Source organism: Neovison vison, chromosome 3 (genome assembly GCF_020171115.1).
Source record: "Neovison vison isolate M4711 chromosome 3, ASM_NN_V1, whole genome shotgun sequence".
Classification (NCBI taxonomy): Eukaryota; Metazoa; Chordata; class Mammalia; order Carnivora; family Mustelidae; genus Neogale; species Neogale vison.
Genome location: NC_058093.1, coordinates 59,026,468 through 59,053,592, shown reverse-complemented (window position 1 = coordinate 59,053,592; position 27,125 = coordinate 59,026,468). Strand labels below are relative to the sequence as shown.

The window sequence follows — 27,125 nt, the reverse complement described above, 5'->3', positions numbered from 1 at the left end:
CTCCACCAAAGAGATAGAAAATAAAAGAAATTACCAAATAGAACTCATAGAGCTGAAGAGTATAATAACCGATCTGAAAAATTTACTAGAGGGAATCAAAAGCAGACCAGATAACACTGAAAAACAGATCAGTGACCTAGAAGACAGGATAGTGGAAACTGTTGAAACAAAACAGCAAAAAGAAAAAAAGGACAATTTAAAATGTGATGATAGCTTAAGGGACCCATGAGACAACAGCAAGCATACTAACATTCGTATTATAGGGGTCCCAGGAGAGAAGAGAGAAAAGAAAGGAAACAAAAACAAGTTATTTGAAAAGACAATGGTTGAAAAGTTCCCTAACCTGGGAGAGGAAACAAACACCTAAGTCCAAGAATACAAAAAGTCCCCAAAAAGATTAATCCAAAAAAGATCCACACCAAGATGCATTGTAATTAAAATGCTGAAAGCTAAACATAAACAGAGAATCCTAAAAGAGCAAGAGAAAAACAACTAGTTACATTCAAGGGAAACCCCATAAGACAATGTGCTGATTTTTTAGCAGAAACTTTGCAGGCCAGATGATAGTGGCATGATATATTCAAAATGCAGATAGGAGAAAATTTTCAACCAAGAATGCTTGACCTGTCAAAGTTATAATTCAGAATTGAAAAAAAAAAAAAAAAGGAGTTTCTCACACAAGCAAAAGCTAAGGGAATTCATCACTACTAACCTGACCTTAGAAGCGATATCAAAGGGACTTCTTTAAGCTAAAGAGTAAAGGCCATAACCTGAAATAATATATAAAATAAAATCTCACTAGTAAAAACAAATATCTAGTAAAGGTACTGTATAAACTACTCATAAAGCTAGTATGAATGTTTTAAAAAAAAGTAGTAAAATCAACTATTATCTACAATAGTTAGGTTAGAATTACACAAAAAATGATGTAAAATATGACTTCAAAATGATAAAACACCTTGAGGGAAGCATATTTAGAATACTTTTAGAAGACAGCCAAAATCAAGTGACTATCAATTTAAAATAGACCACAATATAGATGTTATTATATATGAATCTCACCGTGACCACAAACCAAAAACCTATACTAGACTAGAGATACCAAAAAAAAAAAAAAAAAAAAAAAGGGAACATAAACAGAACACTAAAGAAAGCCATCAAATCACAAGGGGAAAAGAAAAAAAAACAAGAGAAAAGAAACAGAGAATAATTGCAGAATAGGGCAGGCAGGGAATGTGATAAGAAGGTACACCAATGACTTTAAAAGATATTTATTCCAGGAATGAAATAATGGTTGAACATCTGCAAATCAATCAATGTGACACACATTAGCAAAATGAAAGATAAAAATCATACAATCATCTCAATAGATGCAGAAAAAGTATTTGATAAAATACACAATTTATAATAAAAACCTTCAACAAAGTCAGTATAGGGAAATGTACTTTGACATAATAAAGACCATATATGACAATCCTACAGCCAACATCATATGCAATGGTGAAAATCTGAAAGTTTGTCCTCCAAGATCAGGAATGGGACAAAGAGGCTCATTCTTGTCACTTTTAGTCAACTTAATATTGGAAGTTCTAGCCATAACAATTAGGCAAGAAAAGAAATAAAACGCATTCAAATTGGTAAGAAAGAATTAAAACTGTCACTATTTGTCAATGTCCTGAAACTCTATGTAGAAAACCCTAAAGACACCAAAAACTATTGTTAATAAATGAATTCAATAAAGTAGCAGGATACAGAACTCTGCTGCATTTCTATAAACTAATAATAAACTATCGGAAAAAGAAATATTAAAAAAATCTCACAACTGCATCCAAAAGAATAAAATACTTAGAAATAAATTTAACCAAGGAGGTACAGATCTATATTCTGAAAACTATACAATATTAATGAAAAAAAGAAGAACAAGAAAACACAAATAAATTGGAAGTTACACCATTCTCATGGATTGAAAGAATTAATATTGTCAAAATTTCCATTCTACCCAAAGCAGTCTACAGATTTGATGTTATCCCTATCAAAATAAAGTGCCCTCACAAAACTAAAACAAATATTTTTAAATTTGTATGGAACCACAAAAGACCCCAAAAGCCAAAGCTATCTTGAGAAAGAATAAAGCTGAAGGTATCATCATCCCTAATTTCAAATAACAGTACAAAGCTATAGTATTCAAAGCATGGTACTAGTACAAAAACAGACACATAGATCAATGAAACAGAATAGAGCCCAGAAATAAACCCCTGCGTCTACATGGGTTTGCATCTACAACAAATGAGGCAAAAAAATACAATAGGGAAAAATAATCTCGTCAATAAATTGTATTGAGAAAACTACATGCAGAAGAATGAAACTTGATCACTATCTTACACCATACACAAAAATTAACTCAAAATGGATTAAAGACTTGACCATAAGACCTAAAACCTTAGAACTCCTAGAAGAAACTTATGCAACTTAGGCAGTAATTTCTTTGACATTAGATGTAGGAACATTTTTCTAGATTTGTCTCCTCAGGCAAGTGCAATAAAAGTAAAAATGAATGAGACTTCTTCATCAAACTAAAAAGCTTTCACACAGCAAAGGAAATTACCAGCAAAATGAAAAGGCAACCTGTTGAATGAGAAAAAATATTTGCAAATCAAATATCTGGTAAAGGGCTAATATCCAAAATAAATAAGGAACTCCAACAACTCAATAGCAAAAGGCAAAAAATTCAATTAAAAAATGGGGAAAAAGACCTGAATAGACATTTTCCCACAGACATATGGATGGCTAACGGGCAAATGAAAACATACTTATCACTAATCTTCAAGAAATACAAAACAAAACCACAGTGAGATATCACCTCACATCTGTTAGAATGACTAGTACCAAAACCATAAGCAATAACAAGTGTTAGTAAGGATATGAAGAAAAGGGAACCTTTGTGTACTGTTGGTAGGAATGCAAATTGGTGTAGCCACTATGGAAAACAGTATTTTTTAAAAAAAATTTTTAAAACTATCATTTGATTCAGCAATTCCTTTTCTGGCTATGCATCTAAAGAAAATGAAAACACTAACTCGGAAAGGTGTATACAGTCCTATGTTTACTGTAGCATAATTTACAACAGCAAAGATACAGAAGCAAATTAAGTGACCATTTACAGATGAATGAATACAGAAGATATGGTTTCTATCTATCCACCTATTGATCGATTGATCGATCAATCTATCTAGAATGATAGAATATTATTCAGCCATAAAAAGAATAAACTCTTGTTATTTGTGACAAGATGGATGAATCTGGAGGGTATTATGTTAAGTGAAATAAGTCAGAGAAAGACAAATACTATAAGATTTCATTTATATGTGTAATCTAAAAAATAAAACAAATGAACACACAAAACAAACCAACAACAACAAAAAAAACAGACTCACAGATATAGAGAACAAACTGATAGTTCTGTAGGAGAATGCAAGTTAGGGGAAGGCAAAATCTGTGAAGGAGATGAAGAGGTACAAACTTCCAGATATAAAATAAAGAAGTCATGGAGATGTGATACATAGCACAAGGAACATGGAAAATATTATATTAACTTTATATAGAGACAGGTGGTAACTGGACTTACATGGTGATCATTTCAAAATGTATATAAATGTCAAACTACTCTGTTGTACACCTGAAACTAATATATCATGTGTGCCAATTATACTTCAATTTAAAAATCCAGAAACCCCAATGAAACTATAAAACAATTAATTTCACTGCCTCACATAACAGAAGATCAAAATTGGGCTGGATTTAATTTTATTCCTCTGACTCTCTCAGCTTCCCCCTCTACCCCCTAGGTGTGAGTTTAACCTAAGGCTGATTTTCCTTATGGTCATAAAGTCAGTGTCAACAATAACAAAGAAATACATATCTTTGTTGATACCCATATATTCTTTGACTTCTTGTGACTTTCTCTTGAAAGGAAGTTCTTTCTCTTCTTCCCAGGAAAAACTCTTAATTCCAACTGACATAGCCTTGTCCAGGTTGAGACCATCCCTGGCTAAGGAAACAGCACCCCTATGACTGGATGAGGCTAATCAAGAACTACCCTTCATTCTGGAATCAGTTCTCTAAACCACAGGTAAACAAATGTTTTCTGTAATAGGTCAAATAAAAATTTTAGGCTTTGTAAACCATGGAATCTCTGTAACCACTACTGAATTCTGCCATTATTAAATGAAAGTAACCATAAAGAACATGTACACAAATAAGCATGGCCATGTTTCAATAAAACCTTTTATGGACAGTGAAATTTGAATTTCATATAATTTTCATGTTGAAAAATATTAGTCTTCTCTTTATTATTTTTCAATTGTGTAAAATGTAATAACTGTTCTTAGATCAAAGGCCTGACAAAATCAGACAGTGGGTGAGTATAATTTACCAACTTTGCTCTATTACTTTGCTGCTTACAATGGAAAGAGGTAGAATGTACATTTGGGAATCAGCCATAATCACTATAATTACCTCTAAAGTCCCTTTTAATTTGGAAAATATATGATAGTATAGAATATTTAGATGTAGTGAAAAGAAGGGTCATCTGTGCCCCAATGTTTATAGCAGCAATGGCCACAGTCGCCAAACTGTGGAAAGAACCAAGATGCCCTTCAACGGATGAATGGATAAGGAAAATGTGGTCCATATACACTATGGAGTATTATGCCTCCATCAGAAAGGACGAATACTCAACTTTTGTAGCAACATGGACAGGACTGGAAGAGATTATGCTGAGTGAATTAAGTCAAGCAGAGAGAGTCAATTATCATATGGTTTCACTTATTTGTAGAGCATAGCAAATAGCATGGAGGAGGACATGGGGAGTTAGAGAGGAGAAAGGAGTTGGGGGAAATTGAAAGGGGAGGTGAATCATGAGACACTATGGACTCTGAAAAACAATCTGAGGGGTTTGAAGTGGCGGTGGGGTGGGAGGTTGGGGTACCAGGTGGTGGATATTATAGAGGGCACGGCTTGCATGGAGCACTGGGTGTGGTGAAAAAATAATGAATAATGTTACGCTGAAAATAAATTAATTTAATTAAAAAAAATCTATACCTCACTTCTTTGGAGAGGAGTAGTTATAATATCCTTGAATTAATTTGAAATAAAAAAATGATAAATTGCCAACATATGTGACTTTACACTGAAACCTTGCTAAGAGGGAAAAATGTATATAAAATATGCCACATAAACCTCATAATGGGAGTTATAAAGTAGGTTATTAAAACTCCAGAAGGGTACCAATGTACCACAGCTTCATCTCTAAGCCATAATGTCTATCCCCAGTTCAATATTCTAATCAGAATCAAATGAAGCATATAAAAATCCTATGTACATGGTTATGATTTTTAGTTCTTATCAAAGTACAGTCTTTCTGGGCTTAAACACTACAAAAACCCCTAAGTCACTAGCTTCACAGTCTTTCAGAAATAAGGTCTTTATCTGAAACAGTTACATAAGAGAAAGTAAATAGAAAAAAAAAATTGCCCGTCTGCTCATTAGCCACACAGAAATACACAGTAAACTCCTCTGAGGTATAACTGCATCAAATATATCTTAATGAACTAGAAAATTTAATCATCTTGCTTAGGAATATAACTTATACTGAGGTGAGATTTAAGTACCAATGGGAGTCTGATTCACTAATCACCCTCATTGTTCTCTTCACCACTATAATATATATTAGTATTAACCTTGAAAATTAGGAAAGGATAACAAGCCATAATGGCTTAGGGCCCAAAGTCAAGTCCTACAATCTCAGCTGGTTATGATGTCTAAATGACACAGTCTAGCCTGTCAAAGCACAAGGCCAGGATCTGGCTGATATCAGAAGTGAGAATGAAAACGATAAATAGGTCACACTCTTCTAGCACTAAGCAGGCTCTAGGAACACTAGTAGCATTTCTGCAAAAAGGTCTCAGAAAACAAAAAATTATTTTTCATTCTTATCAGGCAATTAGTTTATTGTGATCAATCCATCTTAACCACTGAATGAAAACCTCCAGAGATCATGAGATTTACAGATTCTACGGAAATCTCCAACCCTTAGAAAATAATCATATAAATTCTTTGCCTTAAAAATCCATTGTCTTAAGAGGCTGGGAGTGGAGAGGAGTAAGAAAAAGGAAGGGTCTAAATTCAGCAGTTTGGTTGTCAGGAGTGTCTATATATGTATATATTAAAATTGTAAACTACCCTAAGAATGCTTACTTTCCAGAACAAGGATGGTAATAGTATGGACATGTTAAACAATATGTGACTATTCCCATACTCCCAAACCTGCAGATTACAGTCAGTGAAGCAAACTTCAATTTTTTCCTTCAATTGAATATTTTAAACAACAAAAGTTGTTTTAGGGGAGCCTGGGTGGCTCAGTTGGTTAAGCAGCCACCTTCAGCTCAGGTTATGATCTCAGGCTCCTGGGATCAAGTCCCATGTCAGGCTCCCTGCTCAGCAGAGAGTCTGTTTCTCCCTCTCCCTCTGTGCTCTTTCTCCCTCACTCTCTCTCTTTCAAATAAATAAATAAATAAAATCTTTTTTTTTAAAGTTGTTTTAATGAATGGAGAGCTATGATTGATAATCTGTCCGTGGTCCTAACTTTGGTTTGGTTTTCATTTCTTACTCCCATTGCAGAATTAGGGTAAAGCATAAAAATACAGAGAGAATTTTTCCATTACTAATATTTATAGAGTTGAATTTCAAAGAGATTGACAGAGACCATAAAATAGCCTGTAATTTATATAAATATAATTAAGAAGCATTTTAAATACAATTAATCTCCATCAGACTAAATCACAGTAAGAAAGCATATCTGAAGAATATTGGATTCTAAAAGGTTAAATAATATTTTGAAGGAAGAAGTTAAAATTTATTCCAAGTTTCCTGAAACATTGGGAAATAGACATTTTTAAATTAACTTTGTCCAAAAGAAAATCCTACTTTAATTATACCAGACATTCTTGACAGACCTGCCAGATACAAATGGGATTTTCTCCTGCTAAGTCTACAAAAATCTCTTTAAAGAATTATCTAAGACTATTAAAAACATATCAGAAGACTGATAAAAAAAATTCTTGATTATTCTAAAACAATATCTGGGTCATATTTCTCTATTAGAAAATACTAGAGCCTGTGCATTCACAAAGTTTAAGAGTTTAGAGCCCTTAGAGATAAATATTCTATCTAACTTTCAGAAAACTGAAACTAGTAACTAATATGTTAGTAACTTCCTAACGTAATAAAAAAAACATGATAAATAGGAGGTGAAGAAGAGCTCCAGGTCCTATTGTTAATCACTATGGTCATAAGTTATCATGAAATAGAATAAAACAAAACATAATTATAGGTTAATAAAAGAAATTATTCCCATCGCTGCAAGTACCACCTATGATATATCACTTCCTGTTTATCTGTTTATAAAATGGGGGTATAGCCTCCTCTCTATTTCATAAGGTTACAGTGATAATAACATATAATGAATGTAAAAATACAAAGTTATGTCTAAAATATGTATAGTTAATTCATACTTAGTAATACAATTGTCACAAAGCAAAAATAGCAAAAAGTAAACAAAATAATTACAAACTACAGGGAGAAAATGTCTTAGTAAGATTTTATTGAGGGCAGAAACAAATACCTTTGGATTAAATAAGTCAAATTGCAATTACTTAAAGAGAGGACATCTCTTTTCATTAATGAGTGAAAAGAAATTTAAGGTAATAATGATCAAGAAGTATTTTTAATCATTTTTTTAAATGTAGTATTAGCTCTAAACCACTGACATCTTCTGAATGGCATTTTACAGACTGCTCTGAACTGAAAATGGGACATTCAAGTTGAGCTACTTTGGAGACATAAAGATACAGACTAATTAGACGAGCAGAAAGAATAAAAGCTATTTGGGGTATCAAGACTTCCATTGAACTACTTTCCTTTGTAAGGACAGACTCAGAAAATGTAGTTTGCTTTCAAGAGCAAGAATTAACACAACTAACAATCCTCCCATATTCTACAGAACAGAGCTTGGGGAAGGGGACAGCAGGAGGGAAAGGAAACATAAATTTAGACCAAAAAACTGATTGAAGGTGATAAGATGAAAGGGTTTCTGTCAAATTCAGGGGAGACTTTCTGGTGGAAGTAAATTTCTCACGAAAGCATTAGAATATGCATGCTTTAAGTAATGAAGGGTGTTTTCTGAGGTTAATTTTGGCGGGTTAAGGAATTTGACAGTCTCATTAGATATAGCCAGTCCAAAAATTGTTTGGATTAATCCATTTTCAAAGGTAATGCCATCACTGACATAAATAAACTCCTTATTTTGGGCAACCTCCTGCATCTCATTTCTCCATTTATGAAGTAAGATAAACAATCATAATACTAAGCCCCAATTTTGTTTTGAGTATCAAAAAGATAATGGAGAATTACTACAAAGAGCTTCCTAAACTGCAAAGGACCATGAAAATGTCATTTGATTCCTAATTAAAACACAAAAATGTTACGGGCTATCAGCAAGACCCCATAATGTAAAGCTAAGAAATTACATTGGATAGCTACTTTTCCAGCATTCACAAGAAGTTTGCTAATTCCTAAGTTAACCATTTTTCTCTAAGTCTTCAGGTAGTGCTATCCATGACTGTACCCTGTGTTTTTCCGAAAAATATACAGTTTTATTACTGTTAAGTAATAAAGTTATGTATTTATTAAGTTAAGTTACAGTTATGTATTTTAAAGGGAATACATTTATGTATTTTAAAGGTTAAGTACAGTTATGTATTTTAAAGGGAAAGCTCTTTATAGGTGTGCTATGAAATTCCAGGAAAGAAGGAAAAGAAGGCTTATCTAAACCATTTTTTTTCTGTTCTGATTGTTTTTGCTTAATATTATAGGCCAAGAGGTCTTTCCACACTTACTTTTCTTTTCACAAATATTGCAATGTATGCATGTCTATCAGCTCCAATGACCAAATAAATAATTTTTAAAGGAATTAAACTATCATTAAAATGTGGGCAACAACAACAACAACAACAACAAAATGTGGGCAACATCCACTTCAAGCCATGCTTTTTCTTCAGACAGTGGTTATATTGTAATATAAGGAACACACAGCTTACAGTCAGAGGCCTTTAGATGGAAAAAGGGCCCTGAAAGTCTCAGAATTTCTATTTTCTTATTGAAAAATGGGAATGACACTTAATTCATGAGACTATTCTGAAGAATAAATTTTATCTATTTTTTGTATAATATTCTTTCACTTATGTAATCAAAAAAACATTCACAGAGTTTTGGAAGTTTGTTTTTTCCATTTCTACAATATAATTTAGACATTAAAGACTCCCTTAAGTCTTTCTACTTTATAAATAAATTCTACGTGGAACTGCTTTTATTTCTTTTTTTCTACACTAGAAATTTTAAAAACTGCCTGAGTTATTGCTTTATTTTTATTTTTAAAATCTCCATTAACTATTTCATTTATACTCTTTCAAAACTCTTTTTGTATTATTTTGTTTTTTGCTAAAGTGTGTTTGTCTTCCAAATTGAAACACAGGAGTTCTTTCCTCTATTTCTAGAGTAACAGTAAAATGCTTCCTAAACATAACAACTTATGTTATATAGACATAACAAATGTTATTAATACAAATCTTTCATCCTAGGGACTAGTCATAATATTAAATTACAAACTAATCTCAACTGCATTGCTTGGCATCCTCTGGAATTCATGGGTTTTAATTCAGTTTAAAATAAATGGCCATACCTTTCCCTGTTTTGTTCTAAATTAACATTTTCCCTATCTGCGGATTTTTTTTGAATCATTTCCTGCATTGGAATGAAATGCATTCCATTATTGGAAAAAATCCATCTCTAGCTTTATGGGTTTTTTCCCTTCAATTTCCCAATGGTGACAGTTAATTAAGCATGATAGTGAAAAACAATATATATTAAGTGTGAGTCAGGATATCTAGGCTCTTGTTCTAGACTTGCCACTGACAAGTTAGACCACATTCCTCTGAGATTCAACTACTTCCATCTTAAATAAGGGAGGAGAAAGTTATATTTAAAGTCTCATATGCTTATTATAAGAATTAATTTTCCAAAGGTATACATATAATTATAAGGAAAAGGGAATAACAAAAATCAACTATACCGAGATAGCGAACTAGACTAAGAGAAAAAAAGATTTACCTGCAATTTCTTCTAAAGTGTTGGCATGCATGTCCAATAACACAGTTCCATTCAGAATACAACTTCTCAGCTCAAACAAGCTGTGCAATGAAAGAGTAGCCACATAGGGTTTGCTCCACCTTTCTCCACCATCCTCCACATCTTCTTCAAACTTCAACCACCTACACAAATAAACATTATCAGCACATTGAATATTACATTGTAGGTGGAATGATCTTTTGTCCCAAGAATAAAAAGTAGAAACAGAAAGATACTCACATAGCTTCTTGGTTTTGTGGGTTCAAAACTAAAAACTAGTCCAAGTAATTTGGTTTATTTCACTTTAATGTCATTTAACAAGCATTCTTTATGTCATTGGAAGTTGTATAGAAGACAAAGAAAATCAAATGTATTTTATTAGTTTGTTGAGCTCTAAAAAAGTATGTAAGTGTTTATTCAGTAGTCACAGTGAATCTGTTGTGGAATTAATAGAAGGCACTTCATAGAAGGAAAATGGTAATTGAAAAAGATGCAAAAGGAAATGGAAGAATACTCCTTTTTCTTCAGTAGGAGATCTTAAAATGGAATATTTGAGTCTCTTAATAATTTTTCCACTTGATTTTTAGGGGTACTAGTATAATTTGGGGCATATTTTACAATAAAAATACATATTAGTCCTGCTTGGATGAAATCTAGTGATTGCAGTCATTTCCTAGGGACTACAGAAACCTATGAGAATGGAGATTAGCCTCAAATCCCTGGGCCTTCCTGCCCAGATTGAGAACAGAAGAACCTTGATGTCAAGATGCCAAATCAGAGACCACTGCCTTCTTAGAGTGAAATGAATAATATCTGAGTTTGTTTAACTGAGATAAATGGAAGGAATAAAGAGAAACCAGTGACTCCACTGTCCTGCACACCACTAAATCTCATTTTTTAGGGACTTGTTCTCTAATCCTAACAGATGACTAGTTTAATTCTGCCATTTTTAATGAACCCTAAATAAAGCCTAAAGTGCTTTTTCTCCCTTTCCTTCCACCATTTTCCTCATTTCACCTCTCCTTAGTCATTTTTGTTCCAACATATGATATACCTATCATAAGTTTATAAGACACTTGAAGGTTGAAAAACTTACATTTAAGCCCCAAATCACTGACAGTATTTCTTCAATGCTGACAATTTTATAGAATATTTTTGTGTATACGGTTGAGAATTTTTCATTTTAGTGATTCTTAATGATTTTCAGGCCTTGATAGGGCCATAATACTTCACAAAGCATGCGATTGTCCTTAGTACTGTTCATCAACTAGTTGTCCCTCTCTATCTAGTAAAGAATAGCCACTTTCTGGCTCCCTTTTGACTGGGTGAGACCATATGATTATTGACTAGTTCTGCACAAGAAATTGTGAGCAGAAATTATGTGTGTCACTTCCAGACTATGCTTTTGTTCATTTTTCTAATTGATTTATTTTCATATTGTTGAAATTTGGGAGTTCTTTGTATTTTTTATATATAATATTCTTGTCAGATACATGATCTGTAACTTGTCTATTAGCTTGTTCTTATCCTCCTAACAGGCTCTTTCACAGCACAAAGGTTTTTAATTTTGGTGACATCCAATTTATGAATATTTTCTTTTGTGGTTTGTACTTTTGATATCATGTCTAAAAATTCATCATGTAGGTTCTAGGTCCTCCTAGGATTTTTGCCTATATTTTTCTCTTAAATTTGTATAGCTTTACATTTTACATTTAGATTTATGTTTGAATTTTGAATTTATTTTGAATTAATTTTGTATACACTACATGGTATTTTTTTTACTTATAGATCTCTAACTGTTCCAGTACCATTGATGAAAAGACAATTCTTTTTCCACTAAGTAGCTTTTACTCTTTGTCAAAAATCAAATAGCTCTACTTGGGTTGGTCTTTCTCAGTTCTCTATTCTATTCCATTGATCTATGTGTGTCTCTGAAAAGAAATTTTAAAAACAAATCTAAAGGTATCTTTCTCCTTTTGGTATAACGTCCTTCAGATTGGAGGCTTGGTCCTTTAGAAAAGAAGAATGGAATCTCCAGGAATTCCAGTTTGGTAGTTAAGATAACCAAATATTTAGATGTTAGTTTGATTCAGCCATAGATTTTATGAATATTACAGGAAGAAGCATAAGATACTTTCCATAAAAAGAAACCCACAAGTTACAAATATCAAGTTTCTAAACATTTCAAGATTCAGTGTTTTAGGCCAACTCCAGAATTATGCCAAAAGTGATAAAAAGCTGTTTAAATAATTATTTTTAAAAGACTATATTAAAAATTATATATATGTATATATACACATATGCATATATATATATTTATATCCTTTACACGCATTCTCTCTCTCTCTCTCTCTCTCCACACACACACACACACACACATAAGTGTATCTCTCTTTTCTGCTTCTTATTACATTTCATGTTTCAAAGATAGAAATTAAGAGGTCTGGGAACACACCAAACCCTGCTTAAAGATTTGTAGTCATTGAATAGACAGTCAGCTGCAAAATGCCTGATTGCAGTTAATGACCTAAAGTGCTGCAATTTATTCCAGTTTTCAAATAAACTCAACTGACATTTGTTTGAACAGCAAGCAAGAGTCTCACAGGCATGAATGAGACGTAATGAACAATAAAAAAAATCAAAACTGCAGCCCAATTGTATGACATTTTCGGGAGGGAGGGGCAGATTTAAATTCTGAAATTATTCGATTTTCCTACAGTGTGTCTGGATCTGTTTTCATCCATGATTAATACATTGGAATCTCTTTCTACTAAACTGCAAAAAAAAAAACCTGAAATAAAATAAGTGTTTCATGAATTCTTTGAGGATTAAGAGATGAAAGTCTCTTCTACAATACTCATATTAAAAACCTCCAAAATAAAATTCTTCTTCAAATTAGAAATAGATGTTCTCCTTAGAAATTAACTCCTTCTGTTTATTTGATTCCTACTAATTCCTTTTAACTTTTCTAGGATTTTTTATTCTCTGGTTCTACCCAAATAGAAAGTAAAATATTTTCCAAAATCATAGCCTTGGGCCAAGTTATGGATTCTTAAGAGAAAAGACTTGCGGCTACAAATGAGGGAGGAGGGACATGGTTAAGGTGGGGGCAGACAATAACATATGTAATCATAAAGCGCTTATTTTAAGGGGAAAGGAGAAGTGAAACATATCCAAACCTAGAAACATTAGCTGTCCTAATGGCTTTTTGTTTTTTTTTTAAGATTTTACTTATTTATTTAAGAGAGAGAGAGAGAGAAACAGAAAGCACGAGCGGGTGCGCACGCCCATGCACCCTTGAGGAGGGGTGGGGGCGGGGCAGAGAGCCAAGACGACTCCACGCTGAGAGGGGAGCCAGACACAGGGCTCTAGCCCTGAGATTCTGACCTGAGCCAAAGTCAGGTGTTTAACCCACTGAGCTACCCAAGTGCCCCTAGCTGTTCTTAATCCATACTATCTTCACATCTCATATCTTCACATTCACATCACATCTCAATCTTAATGACGACTTAAATCTTTCCCAATTTTGAATACCAAATGCCTTCACAGCATCCATAAAATTGTTTTGATGCAATAATCTTTTTTGACACTGCCTTGTATGTATCAGAGGCCAACTGCTACCCCCTGCTTTGCCTCTTCTGAGCTCATTTGTGGGTAGGACTTTTAAAGGGCAACCACAGTGAGTCAAACATGTTGTCTTCATAACTGCACAGCTGTGGTATCTTTGCGTGCTTTTCTATTAATAACATTATATGTTATTTATAAGCAGGACATTGTAATTGTGTTGATTTCATTAGCCCTTGTCATATGGCTTCTCTTAGGGTTTTTAAAAGTGAACAGCTGGCTTTCACAAACATTTATTAAATAATTATGATTCAAAAATTTAGCTTCAAAATCTAAAACTTTGCTTAAGTTTTACTTGGCAACAACAGTGGGCATGAATTATTCAAGATGTGATATGTGACAGGTGCAATGTGCTGATAAAATATCCTTTTTATTTCTACTATTAGGGTAGAAAATTATTAATCTCCCCTGGAATACTAATCAAAAGAAAGAAGTGCTTCAACTAGTTATGCTAATGATTTATTAGAATTAAATTGCATTTGGAAAATCAGATGGAGCCCTAAATTAACTAAAATTAGTCTTTCTAAATGAACTAGGGCAACCAGAATAAAATTACTTCTGCCACTTTAAAACTCACTACATTTCTAAGTCCTCTGTTCTTCCCTGATGTACTGTGTCTCGCCAAAATTCATCCACCCTCCTCTTCGAGTCTGTTACTATTTTGACTGCTCATCAGATGTCTCCTTGAACCTCAATTAGCTGTACCATGCATAGGGTTACAGAAGCATGGCTAAGAACACAGGTCCTATTTAATAACATTAGAGAATACTAATAATTAACTGCATCAACTCTTCTGTTCTGTATAAATGAAAGGGAATACATTTTGGTGGTTTAGGATAAACACGTTGTTCAGGTTAATACATGAGAGCATGATAAAATCCTACCTGTTCAACTATGATTAAGTGAAAGCTGTAGTTTCTAGTCTTATTCTGCTTCAGGAGAGTGAGCAAGTCACAAGGAAGTTACTGCTTAAGAGGAACAGATCAGTGGGGCACCTGGGTGGCTCAGTGGGTTAAGCCTCTGCCTGCAGCTCAGGTCATGATCTCAGGGTCCTGGGATCAAGCCCCGCATCGGGCTCTCTGCTCAGTGGGGAGCTTGCTTCCTGCCCCGCCCCCCCCCACCTGCCTCTCTGCCTACTTGTGATCTCTATCTCTCTGTTAAATAAATAAATAAAATCTTAAAAAAAAATAAAAGAAGAACAGATCACTATTTGATCTGGAAGATGAAAAATCACCAGCCATTTTAAGAATAAAGGAGTTACTCTTGACAAAATACACATTCCAATTGTACTTCTCAGTTCTATCATGTAGGATGACAGTGAAGAAAGGAATATAAAAGAAATGCTTCCAAAAAGTACCTTTCAGCAATAAAGAGACTCAAACTAACCAGAGCTTGGTAGTCATCATACCCACCAGATAGATAGCCTTTCTTCAGGCCATCCGGGAATACCTAGTATTCCTTCTAACCAGTTGAGGAGAGATGTTTCCAGCCTTAAACAGGGAGGTTTGCACTTTAAATTTCTTTTTTTTTTTTTTTTAAGATTTTATTTATTTATTTGAGAGAGAGAGACAGTGAGAGAGAGCACGAGTGAGGAGAAGGTCAGAGAGCGAAGCAGACTCCCCATGGAGCTGGGAGCCTGATGTGGGACTCGATCCCGGGACTCCAGGATCACGCCCTGAGCCGAAGGCAGTCGTCCAACCAACTGAGCCACCCAGGCGTCCCTGCACTTTAAATTTCTTATCAATAATTCTTTAGTTATGAGAGAGCAAAAGTCATAATGCTAATCAGTGAAGATTATCATACATCGTTCCTCTGTCACCAAATAAAAAAGATGAGCATTCAGATTATATACATGAAAAAGTCCAAAGCACTTAGTTTTGAAGCAATTGGGAGAAAAAAAACACAGAATAGATAGTTAAAATCTACCAAGTCATATAAAAACTACTTCAAATTTGGTTCTATATTTAATGTATTATAAGAGAAAACTTTAGAAAATAAATGATTAACTAACATGATTTTTTATTCACTAAAAAGGGGAATTCAGACAGAACAACAAATCACTAATTTAAAATATTAAAAAAGGCAAATCTAGGGGCGCCTGGGTGGCTCAGTGGTTAAGCCGCTGCCTTCGGCTCAGGTCATGATCTCAGGGTCCTGGGATCGAGCCCCGCATCGGGCTCTCTGCTCAGCAGGGAGCCTGCTTCCTCCTCTCTCTGCCTGCCTCTCTGCCTGCTTGTGATCTCTCTCTGTCAAATAAATAAATAAATAATCTTTTAAAAAAAAAAAGGCAAATCTAGAAAATGATTTGACATAAAATAGGTAAAGGAAAGGAACACTTAGTTCACAAAGAAAAAAAATTAAAGCATATTTTTGAAAAGATGTTCGATCTTACCAATAATTTTAAAAAATAAAATTTATTTTTCATCTGTAAAATTAGCAAAAAATGGGGACACCTGGGTGACTCAATGGGTTAAAGCGTCTGCCTTCAGCTCAGGTCATGATCCCAACGTACTGGGATCGAGGCCCGCATCGGGATTTCTGCTCAGCGGGGAGTCTGCTTCCTCCTCTCTCTCTCTCTCTCTCTGCCTACTTGTGATCTTTGTCAAATAAATAAAATCTTTTTAAAAAATTAGCAAAAAATGTAAAATTTTGATGATTTAGTCTTGCAAGGGTTTGAGGAAAATAAACACTCTCGTACACTGTTCATAGAAATATGAATTACTGAAACATTTTATAAAGATGATTTTGCAAATATCTATAAAATTTAAAAGCCTGCTCTCATTGGTAAATAAGTTCTACTGTTAAAAATTCACCTTACCTAAACACCTACAAAATAACACCAAAATTATACATGTGAATGATCACTACAGCAATGTTTGTAGCAAACGTATAAAACAACCTAGAACCTTATCAAGAGAGGCTAAATAAAGTTCATTCGTATTGTTAAATATAATGCAATTATTAAGAAGATTGAGTGCCCTGTACTGATAATAATGGAAAATGGTCCAAATATATTATTAAATGAAAAAGTGAGGCATGAATTTTGTTTGTAATCCCTAGTGTATAAATCTTCAATGGACATACATTTTCATGCAGATCTAGGTCTGAAATTTTTATGAGAAGAGACACAAGAACAGTGATTACCTTTGAAGAGAGGTAATGGGAACAAGAGTAGAGGATACTTTTGCTTTTTTAATCTTTCTGTACTTTGGTAATTTTAAATACTAGCAGTTCATTTTATTGTTTTTTTTTTAATGTTAACAGAGATGGACTAGGTAATAGACATTTTAATTTTCTTCTATTTACTTCTAGTACTTTTTAAGTAAAAGGAACCTGCAAAGACTATTCAAAATTTATTATAATATCATGACTGAACATTTAATTTCACACTAACTCTGGGTAGAGTTAAGGCAATAATTAAATGCAACCAGAAATTTAATATGATCCAGCGGTGTACAGCGGCCTTCATAGGACTGTTCAATCCCTGGGCCACTGAAAAATATGGCCAACAGAAAGAATTTCTAACACTGAGAGCTGTGTGACTATGGAAGGGATAAGCTAACAAAGCAATCAAATCTGTGTCAATGGACATGTTCAAGCATATCCCACCTCCTCTACCTAGAATAACGCCCCTTCACCTTTTCTTCCTAGCTAAGTCCAACTCACCCTTCAAGAGCCAGCTCAGGAATCACCTCCTCTAGGAAAGCTATCTTGATCCCTTCTCCTTCACCCTTGTGGTTTAGATCCTTGCTACATAAAATGTGATCCTCAAACCAAAAACATTGGAGTCGCATCAGCTGGAGGGTTATTAGAAATGCAGGATCTGAGATTCCATGCCTGAGGCATACAGAGTCTACTTTTCAGCAAGACCCCAGGTGATTTATATTCATATTAAAATTTGGAAAGCAGTTGTTAAAGGACAACACTTGGTATGTCCACAGTTCATTGTGCACAACTGTGTCACAGCATTCATTAAACAGTAAATACAACTTTATTTACTTGTCTGAATCCCTCATTAAACTGTGAGATTGTTAAAGTCAAGTCTAAGATTTTGGTTGCTCTCTATCCCTTATACCTGGCACATTATAGATATTCCATAATTGTTGAATAAATGAGCAAAAAAGCAAGAATGAATGAATGAAAAGTAAATGTAAAATTTAGCTTATTATTCTTTTACAGCAATTCATCATTTACATGGCAGTATAGAAATATTAATTACAGTTGACAGAAAAGTAATTTTTGAAAAGTTATTTTGAAAAAGACACTATGTTTAGATGTATATATATCCTGGAAACACACTACAAAATATTTTTACCCTCACCAAATAGTACATAAATGAATCCAGGACTATACCTAAAGCCTCTTATAATGTTTTTCCTTTCTTTAAAAAAGCCCCACACTCAGATTATCATATAATATCACTAGTTTGGGCATAGGCCAACAGTTGAAAAGATAGAAATAAATTACTTTTAGATTCCTATTGTTTTCCTGATGACACACAAATTATGCTACTGTTTATCTTTCAGCCTGCAGCTGTTGCTGGCTCTGCATCACTATTTACTATAATTGCTGCCTTCAGATTTCATTCTGACCCATATCCCATTATAGGATATGCCCAGGCCAGATGAGCAATTTCAGAAATCAAAGCTCATGTATGTTTGCAAAATCGTGGCTTTACAAATCTCTTTTCCAATAACATGAACATTGTTTATTATACCTTCACCCTTCAACAAAAATCCTCACCTGGCTGTTTCTCGCCATTCAGCATCCTCACTTTCACGCCAGCAAATCTCATCCAGTTCTGTGAAAAGGTCATGAGGAATGTGTTCTTCATCATCATCCTCAGTTCCAAGAATAAACTGTACTCTCTGTGATGGGGTGTCTACAGAAAGTGAGAGACGTGAACATGCATTACTATGACTTCAACCTTAAAATTGCCTCATCACCAACTTCAACACCACTCCAAACTCACACCTCCCTGCCCCCCCATGTGACAATCATCCAGAGTAGACTTGGGAAATTAAAACTAAATTCAGAGAAAAAAAAAAACTGAACTAAATTTAGCATTACATGAAGTCTAGTATAATTTGGGAGATAATTATATAAAATGTAAATATAGGATGTATAGATTATCAAAAAGAATATTAAATGTCATGATTATTTTTTGATTATTTATAACACTCATCATAGAAACTATTTCTGTATCTCCCTTATATACATACACATTTTTTTCTCATCATCTATCCTATGCTTTATGGTAATATTCAGAACAGACTATGATAAAATTCACTTATACTAAAATTATACGGAATGTAATTCACCATGAACTCCCTTGTAATGCTTTTTTATAGTCACACCTTTGCCCCTTCACCAAGCCCTGACAACCACTAATCTGGTCTCCACTGCTATAGTTGTGCCTTTTCCAAAATGCTATATAAATGGAAACCAAACCCCAAATCACCTGCATGCTACATCATCTCTGTTGGTGTTTGCCTAAACGTTCGAAGACTTCTTATGACCATGACTATGCCACAAGTCACTATGTTCTTGGCAGGGGAGCAAAATAATGTGTGATTTGGACACAAGACACACAATTTCAAGGGTGTGCATGATGTTCCTAGAAAGAACATGTTGTTCACAATTTAGGGGTGTCTAAAGTGGGGACCTGTATAATTTGGGGACATAGATTGACTGTGTTTCCTACAAGGCTTCTAGTCCAGCTGGCTAGCCTTACAGTTTCCAGTTTAGTTAAGATAACTGGGTCCCCATTTTTAGAGGGACTACTCAACGACAGTTAGTCCAATCTGACCTACTTGCCCATGCTACCCACAAGGTGGTATTCACTCATTGCACTGTGTGATGGCTACAGAAAAGAGGGTACGGAAGACATCCAAAGGTGTTAATAGGTTTTGTGTGTGTGTGTGTGTTGAAGACGAAGGCACTGAGGACATCCTTCATTTCTGATAAACTTCTTCAGGTTAAAAGTATTGGTGATATGAGATACCTAGCAGAGAAAAGCAAGCCAGCAGTCAATTAGATTTAAGGCACTTGTCACAACTTGAGAGCCACATCAAGGTATTTTCTTTTAAGAGGAATACTCCAGGGAAAGTTTTGAAAGATCATTAAATTCACCTCCATTCACTTCAGCAAGTATACTCCATTCCAGTAACTATAACTTCATCTCCTTTCCAATTATCCCCTACTCTAAATATCCCCAACTTTATTTGTCCATTCTTTAATTCACTTTCTGAGAATTAAAAAAAAAAGAAGAAGAAGAAGAAAGCATGCCTGGGGATTTCATCTTCATTATTTCTTCTTTGGTTTATATTTTTAAAACATTATCTGATTGTTTACCTAGAAATCTTTACTAGGTAGCTGGACACAAAAAACAAAATCCATTCTACCTTTATAATATAGTAAAAGTTATTTTAAAATCTAGTAGGAAAAAAATCCATTTATTTTAGAAGCAAAACTACAAGGCTATCTAAGAATAAATTTTTTTAAACTATACAATATATTTGTGATGAAGATTATAAAACTTTCTTAAACAATATGAACGTAGACCTAAATAAATGAATGAATGTATACTAATGGAAAGGCTCAATAGTGAAAAACTCATATATTCAATGTTATTCCAACTAAACATTTGGTATTCTCAAGTATTTTTTAAAACACAGAAGAGGGGTGCTTGGGTGGCTCAGTTGGTTAAGCAACTGAGCCAGGTCAGGCTCCCGGCTCAGCAGGGAGTCTGCTTGTCGCTCTCCTTCTGCGCTTCTCCCTGCTCTTGTGCTCTTTCTCACTCTCCCTGTCAACTAAATAAACAGACTCTTTTTTAAGTAGATAAATAAATAAATAAATAAATAAAATATGAAAGGATGAGTAAATAAGTAGCAAACATATAGTGATTATGGAATTCTATAATATTAAATATATTTTGTGAAAATAAACCAATTAATCAGTTATTTAAAAGATTAGGTTATCACAGTCACAAATGATAGGATTTCAGAAGTCAAAAGTGAACATACAATTAATATAAAATATACTATAGCATCATACTTTCTGTATAAATAAATGTTTGCAGTGAGGCTCTAGACCCTGCCTATCTCATTAGCCTTATCTTCTGCCACTCTTTCCCTTGTTATTCCATTCAGGGATCATTAGTTTTCTTATCGGTTCTTAAAAATACCATGTTCCTTTCCATGTCAGGGTCACTCTATGCACTGTTTCCTCTAGCTCTCCCATATATCTTTCAGCATCTACTTCAATGTAATACACTTCAGCAAGCCTATCCAATCAGCCTTGCAAAATACACACACAAACACACATATAAGCACATTCATATGCAAACAATTAAGTTAGGCATCTGTTATCCCAATTCACAGCACTCTGTACTTCTCCTTGTTACAGTTAACTTGATTGTAATTTTAAATTTATTGCACAAGAGTAAATCAAATATTTTAAATAGTCAAAAATTAGTCTCTTGATAAAAGATAGGAATAAGTTCCAAGACAAAAAGTTATGGATGCAAAAATACTTTTCAGATTATAAAGCATTATATAAGTATTACTGATGATGATTGATGCTAATGCCAGTGGTACTGGTGATGGTTAAAATGAAAATATGTGCCTGCCAAAACAGATCTACAATTTGAAGTAGGGAGAATGAGAAAATAATAGTGCCATTGATTAAAACAGAGTTGTAACATGGATGGAACTTGAAAGCCTTATGCTAAGTGAAGTAAGTCAGACAGAGAAAGAGAAATACTATGTGATCTCACTTATCTATGGAATCAAAACAAAGAAACAAATACACACACACACACACACACACACGCACACACACACACACACTAAAGAGCCCCCACCAAACTCATAGAAAAAGAGATTTGTGGTTATCAGGGGCAGTGGGTGGGGGCTGTGAGAATGGGAAGGTGGTTGAAAGGTATAAATTTCCAGTTATAAGAGGAGTAAGTACCAGGCATGTAATGTAAACATGATGACCACAGCTGACACTGCTGTATGATATATAGGAAAGCTGTTAGCAGAGTACATCTTATGAGTTCTTATCATAAGGAGAATTTTTTCCCTCTTTTCCTTTTATCGTATCTATATGAGATAATGGAGGGTGGATGTTGGCTAACCTATTGTGGTCATTTCACAATATATGTAAATCAAACCATCATGCTGTACTCCTTAAACCTACACAGTGATGTATGTCAGTTATTTCTCAAAAAAAAAAAAAAACTGGAGAAAGAAAAGGGTCATTAGAATGAGAATCACTGTTACAGACTGAGAACTCAAAAGACAACTTTTAGATATGCTAAATTTGAGGTGACTTTGGGACAAACATATAAAGATAGTCACAGGGAAGCTGGAGATCTCACTCTGGAAAAGATGACAGGGTCAGTGATAGAGACATGGGTGGCATTTAGAGAAGTCATATGATTATAATGCATGAGGGCTCAAAAATGAAGAAGTAGGGAGAGAAAAAGACTCAACATTGGGGAAATAATCAGCTTTAAGATTTGGGAGAAGGAAGAGGAGTTAACAAAAGAACGAGAAAAGAAAGAGATAAGTAAAAGGATCGATACATTAAATATTTAATGAGTACCTTCATAGGCCAGGTACTATTCTAGGCAGTGAATTAGACTGATGTAAACGGGAAAAAAAATCTCTGTCCTTATAGATTGTAGAGCTGATGGAGATTGCAGCATAACAGGGGCCGTGTTTGGAAAGAATTTCAAAAGGACAAGAAGCTAATCAGATGCTATAGAATCAATGATAGAACTGAGTAAGAACTACAGGATTTGGCTAGTCTAATGTTCAATAGCACTGGAAGTCCAGAGAATATGTATTATTTTACAATCAGAAAGAAAGAAATAAACTGTTTTTATTTGGAATATAGACAATATTTTCATAAACGGTTAGTTAAGAAAATCAAACTACCAGAAGAAAACCCCTAATAGAATCGTAATTGCAAATAAGCAAATTCCCTAGCAAAGTTTCATCTTTTCATTATTAGCTTTGTTACTTATATTGTTATAATTACATATTAATACCAGGTTTTTAAGTACATTTTTCCTAACAATGAGTGAAAATATTCTCCTGTCGGCTCTGTTCCAAAGTTCTCTATTTTTTAGGCCCTTTCTGGAGAAGAGTCAACAATTACGTTGAGAAATAGATTTTTCATAACAAGTACAATGACAGAAGTGAACTGGGAAATTTGCATTTACATATGTGATCTTACTGTCATGAAGACAGGAAGCCTCTTGCACTATGACATTTAGCTCAAGGGAGCAGATTCACAATACGAAATATTTATCATTATGCATTTCTGAATTACTGTATCCTTGTTTCTTCCTCTTTATCCTTGTTGTACTTTAGGTAAATCAATATTCAGATAATCTATCATATGAAATTGTTAAATAATGATTATTTTGATGGTTCTGTTTCAAATTCATGTCTTCAGTCTCTACAAATCAATATCTTCCAACTTCATTTGAACTTTAAAATTTTGCTCCTATTTTTTGAAGTATATAGTCTGTTCCTTTAGAGTCCTACATTTAACTCATTTACATAATTTAAATAATCTATTTATTGCTATTAATGCTAATTAGCTCATTCTGTCATAAGATAACAGATTAATTAAACATTTCAGCGGAAGCACCAAGAACTAATACATATTTCTCTCCAAAATGGACGTAAGACTACATACAGAATTTACAAATCCTATTCCTGAAAACCTAGTTATCTAACTCCTCACCCAAACGAAGGCTATAAAAGGGTCATAAGTGGAAAACTGTAGACACATTTTGGAGAGGATTTTTTTCAGAGGAAGCTATAATGTGAGTCCCAAGTCTCCTTGCTCTCCTATAAAGGCAGGGAAGAGGGGTGTCTGCCCCTCCCTCACGTCAAGCAAGTAGAGTTCCAAGAGCATTAGAAGGGCTTGATATGCCCTCCTGGAATGGACTTGGGTATGATTTCTGCCTGAGAAACACAAAGTCGGCCCCACTGCTAATCACGGAGATTGCTGCCTTAGATAACATACTCTTCTAGTATTTATCAAGGCAGTGAGAGTGTGTGTATTTTCTGTAAATTATATATGGGCCACACAAGATAGAGACAGAGAACCAGAGGGAGAGAGAGAGACTGTGGAATGTGGGTTTCTCTTTGATTCTGTTGCAAAAGGCTGCCATGCAGCATAGACAAGACTTCATCAGGAAGAATATGTCACTATAGCTGAATGCTTAGGGGATGAGGAGGAATAAACAATAAGGCAGAAGAGAATGCAGGTGAGAGACACTGCAGAGGAGAATGAGTAAATTCAAATTCTTATTAAGCCTAGAGAGTGTGATCTCAGCTTGTGACAGGACTAGTTAAATCAAAACTTTCCTACCCCACCCCTTTTAGTTCTTTTCATTTCCTATGCTCCAAATCTGAAGGGATCAGAAACCAGAGTTAGGACAATGATGGAACATCTGGGAAAAGGAGAAGCTCAAGGTAGGAGGAAAATAAAAAGGGAGCAACTACAGCCTCTTTCCTCAGCTGCAGCAGGCCTGGGCGAGGGAAGGGAGAAAAGCCTTACAGTTAAAGCCAAATTCGAATTTTCACTATTACATGAATCTAAATATTTTAATTACTGATTAGAGAACTTTGAGTTACCTAAAAATGACTAGAAAAGCTGGGGAGCCTTCCGGTGTTTTCATTCAAAAGCAGAATAATAATTAGACCCAATAAATAAGTACAAAGAGATGGTATAAGACAGAAATAGTTATAATAGTTATGATTAAATCCCACAATTTATTCAATGTTACAGTTATAAGAACCTTACAAATGATCATAAATGCCTTTATATTCATAAATGAATCACTAACCTTTAAACTCTATTTTATTGAAATAGTAGTTGACTATGATGAGATTATGAAAAGAAAGAAAAAGAAAAAAGAAATTTTTAATTTATTAATATCTTTATGGATCAGTTATTTTCATACACTATCTCTTCTATATCTTACAATAACCTAATATTAACCTGGTATTAATCTTAAAATGCAGTGCAATTAATGAAAGAGCCTAAAAAACAGTACATCCATGTTCATAGATAGAAGGTCTCAATATTATCAAGATGTCAGTTCTTCCCAATGTGATTGGGATTCAATACAATTCAATTAAAATCCCAGAAAGTTATTTTATGAATATCAACAAACTTATTCTAAAGTTTATATGGAAAAGCAAATGATCCAGACTAGGCAACATTAATATTGAAAAAGAGGAACAGGTAGAGGACCGATACTACCTGACTTCAATGTTAACTGTAAAATGACAGTACTCCAGACAGTGTGATATTGGCAAAAGAATAGACAAATAGATCAACAGAACAGACAGAATAAAGAGCCCAAAAATAACCCCCATAAATATAGTCAACTAATCTCTGACAAAGAAGCAAAGGCAATGCAATGGAGCAAAGGTAGTCTTTCCAACAAATGGTGCTGGAACAATTGGACATGCAAATGTAAAAAAATGAATCTAGACAGGGACCTTCTGCCCTTCATAAAAATTATCTGAAAATGGGTCATATTTCTAAATGCAAAACACAAATCTGTAAAATTCCTAAAAGTTAAGATAAGAAAAAATTTGATATTCAGTAAGGTGGTGCCCTTTATTTCTTTTCTCTTTTTTATTTTTATTTTTTCAGTGTTCCAAGATTCATTGTTCATGCACCACACCCAGTGCTCCATGCAATACGTGCCCTCCTTAGTACCACTACCAGGCTCACCTAACCCCCCACGCTCCTCCCTTCCAAAACCCTCAGTTTGTTTCTCAAAGTCCACAGTCTCTCATGGTTTGTCTCCCCCTCCGATTTCCCCCAACTCACTTCTCCTCTCCAACTTCCAGTGTCCTCCGTGTTATTCCTTATGTTCCACATGTGATAATTGACTCTCTCTGCTTGACTTATTTCACTCAGCAAAATGTCTTCCAGTCCCATCCATGTTGATACAAAAGTTGGGTATTCATCCTTTCTGATGGAGGCATAATATTCCATTGTATATATGGACCATATCTTTTTTATCCATTTGTCCTTTGAAGAGGATCTTGGTTCTTTCCACAGTTTGGCGACTGTGGCCATTGCTACTATGAACATTGGGGTACAGATGGCCCTTCTTTTCACTACATCAGTATCTTTGGGGTAAATACCCACTAGTGCAATTGCAGGGTCATAGGGAAGCTCTATTTTTAATTTCTTAAGGAATCCCCACACTGTTTTCCAAAGTGGCTGCACAAGGTGATGTCTTTTTAGATACAACATCAAAGACACTATCCATGAAATAAAGAACTGATAAGCTGGAATTCATTAAAATTAAAAATTTCTTAAGCAATAATTTAAAATTAAATTAAAAATTTGTGCTCTGTAAAAAATAATGTCTAGATAATAAAAAGATAAGTTATAGATTAGGAAAAAATATTTGCAGAAGACATAACTGATAAAGGGCTATGATCCAAAATATACAAAGAACATTTAAAACCCAAAAATCAGAAAAAAAAAAAGCTCATTTTTAAAAATGGGCCAAAGACAGAAGACACAAACAGACACTTCTCTTAAGACATTCAGATGGTGAACAGACACATGAAAAGATATGCAACATCACTCATCATTACAAGAATGCCAATCAAAACTATAATGAGATATCACCTCACACCTGTCAAAATGGCTAATAAAAAATGCAAGAAACAAAAGGTGTTGGCGAGGGTGTGGAGAAAAAAGAAACTTCTTGCACCATTAGTGGGAATGCAAACTGCTATAGCCACTGTGGAAAACAGTACAGAGTTTCCTCAAAAAGTTAAAAATAGAACTAACTTGTGATCCACAAATTGCACTACTGGATATTTACTCAAAAATACAAAAACAATAATTCAAATAGATACATGCACCCCTATGTTTATAGCAGCATTATTTATAATACCAAATTATGGAAGCATCCCAAGTATCCAATCTATATATATATATATATATATATATATATATATATATATATATCTTTCATTCATATGTGGAATTCAAGAAACAAAACAAATGAGCAAAGGGGGGGGAAAAAAAAAGAGAGAGAAAGAGCCAAACCAAGAAACACTCTTGACTACAGAGAACAAACTGATGGTTACTAAATGGGTGGTGGGGGGGGGAATGGGGGAAATAGGTGATGAGGATTAAGGGGCATACTTGTCATAATGAGCATCAGGTATTGTATGGAATTGTTGAATCAATGT

At 34.2% G+C, this 27,125-nt stretch overlaps 1 protein-coding gene across 6 annotated transcripts in view; it reads right to left on the bottom strand.

The window, feature by feature from the left end:
• Positions 1-27,125, bottom strand: part of SLC4A10 (solute carrier family 4 member 10) — a 304,439-nt gene that overhangs the window by 127,157 nt on the left and 150,157 nt on the right. For all 6 annotated transcript variants that reach the window (XM_044242202.1, XM_044242201.1, XM_044242203.1 and 3 more), the window contains 2 exons: positions 18,610-18,748; positions 10,225-10,385 (listed from right to left, as the gene is read on the bottom strand). In XM_044242202.1, the coding sequence (XP_044098137.1) occupies positions 10,225-10,385; positions 18,610-18,748 (300 nt within the window). The remainder of the gene's footprint in view (positions 1-10,224; positions 10,386-18,609; positions 18,749-27,125) is intronic.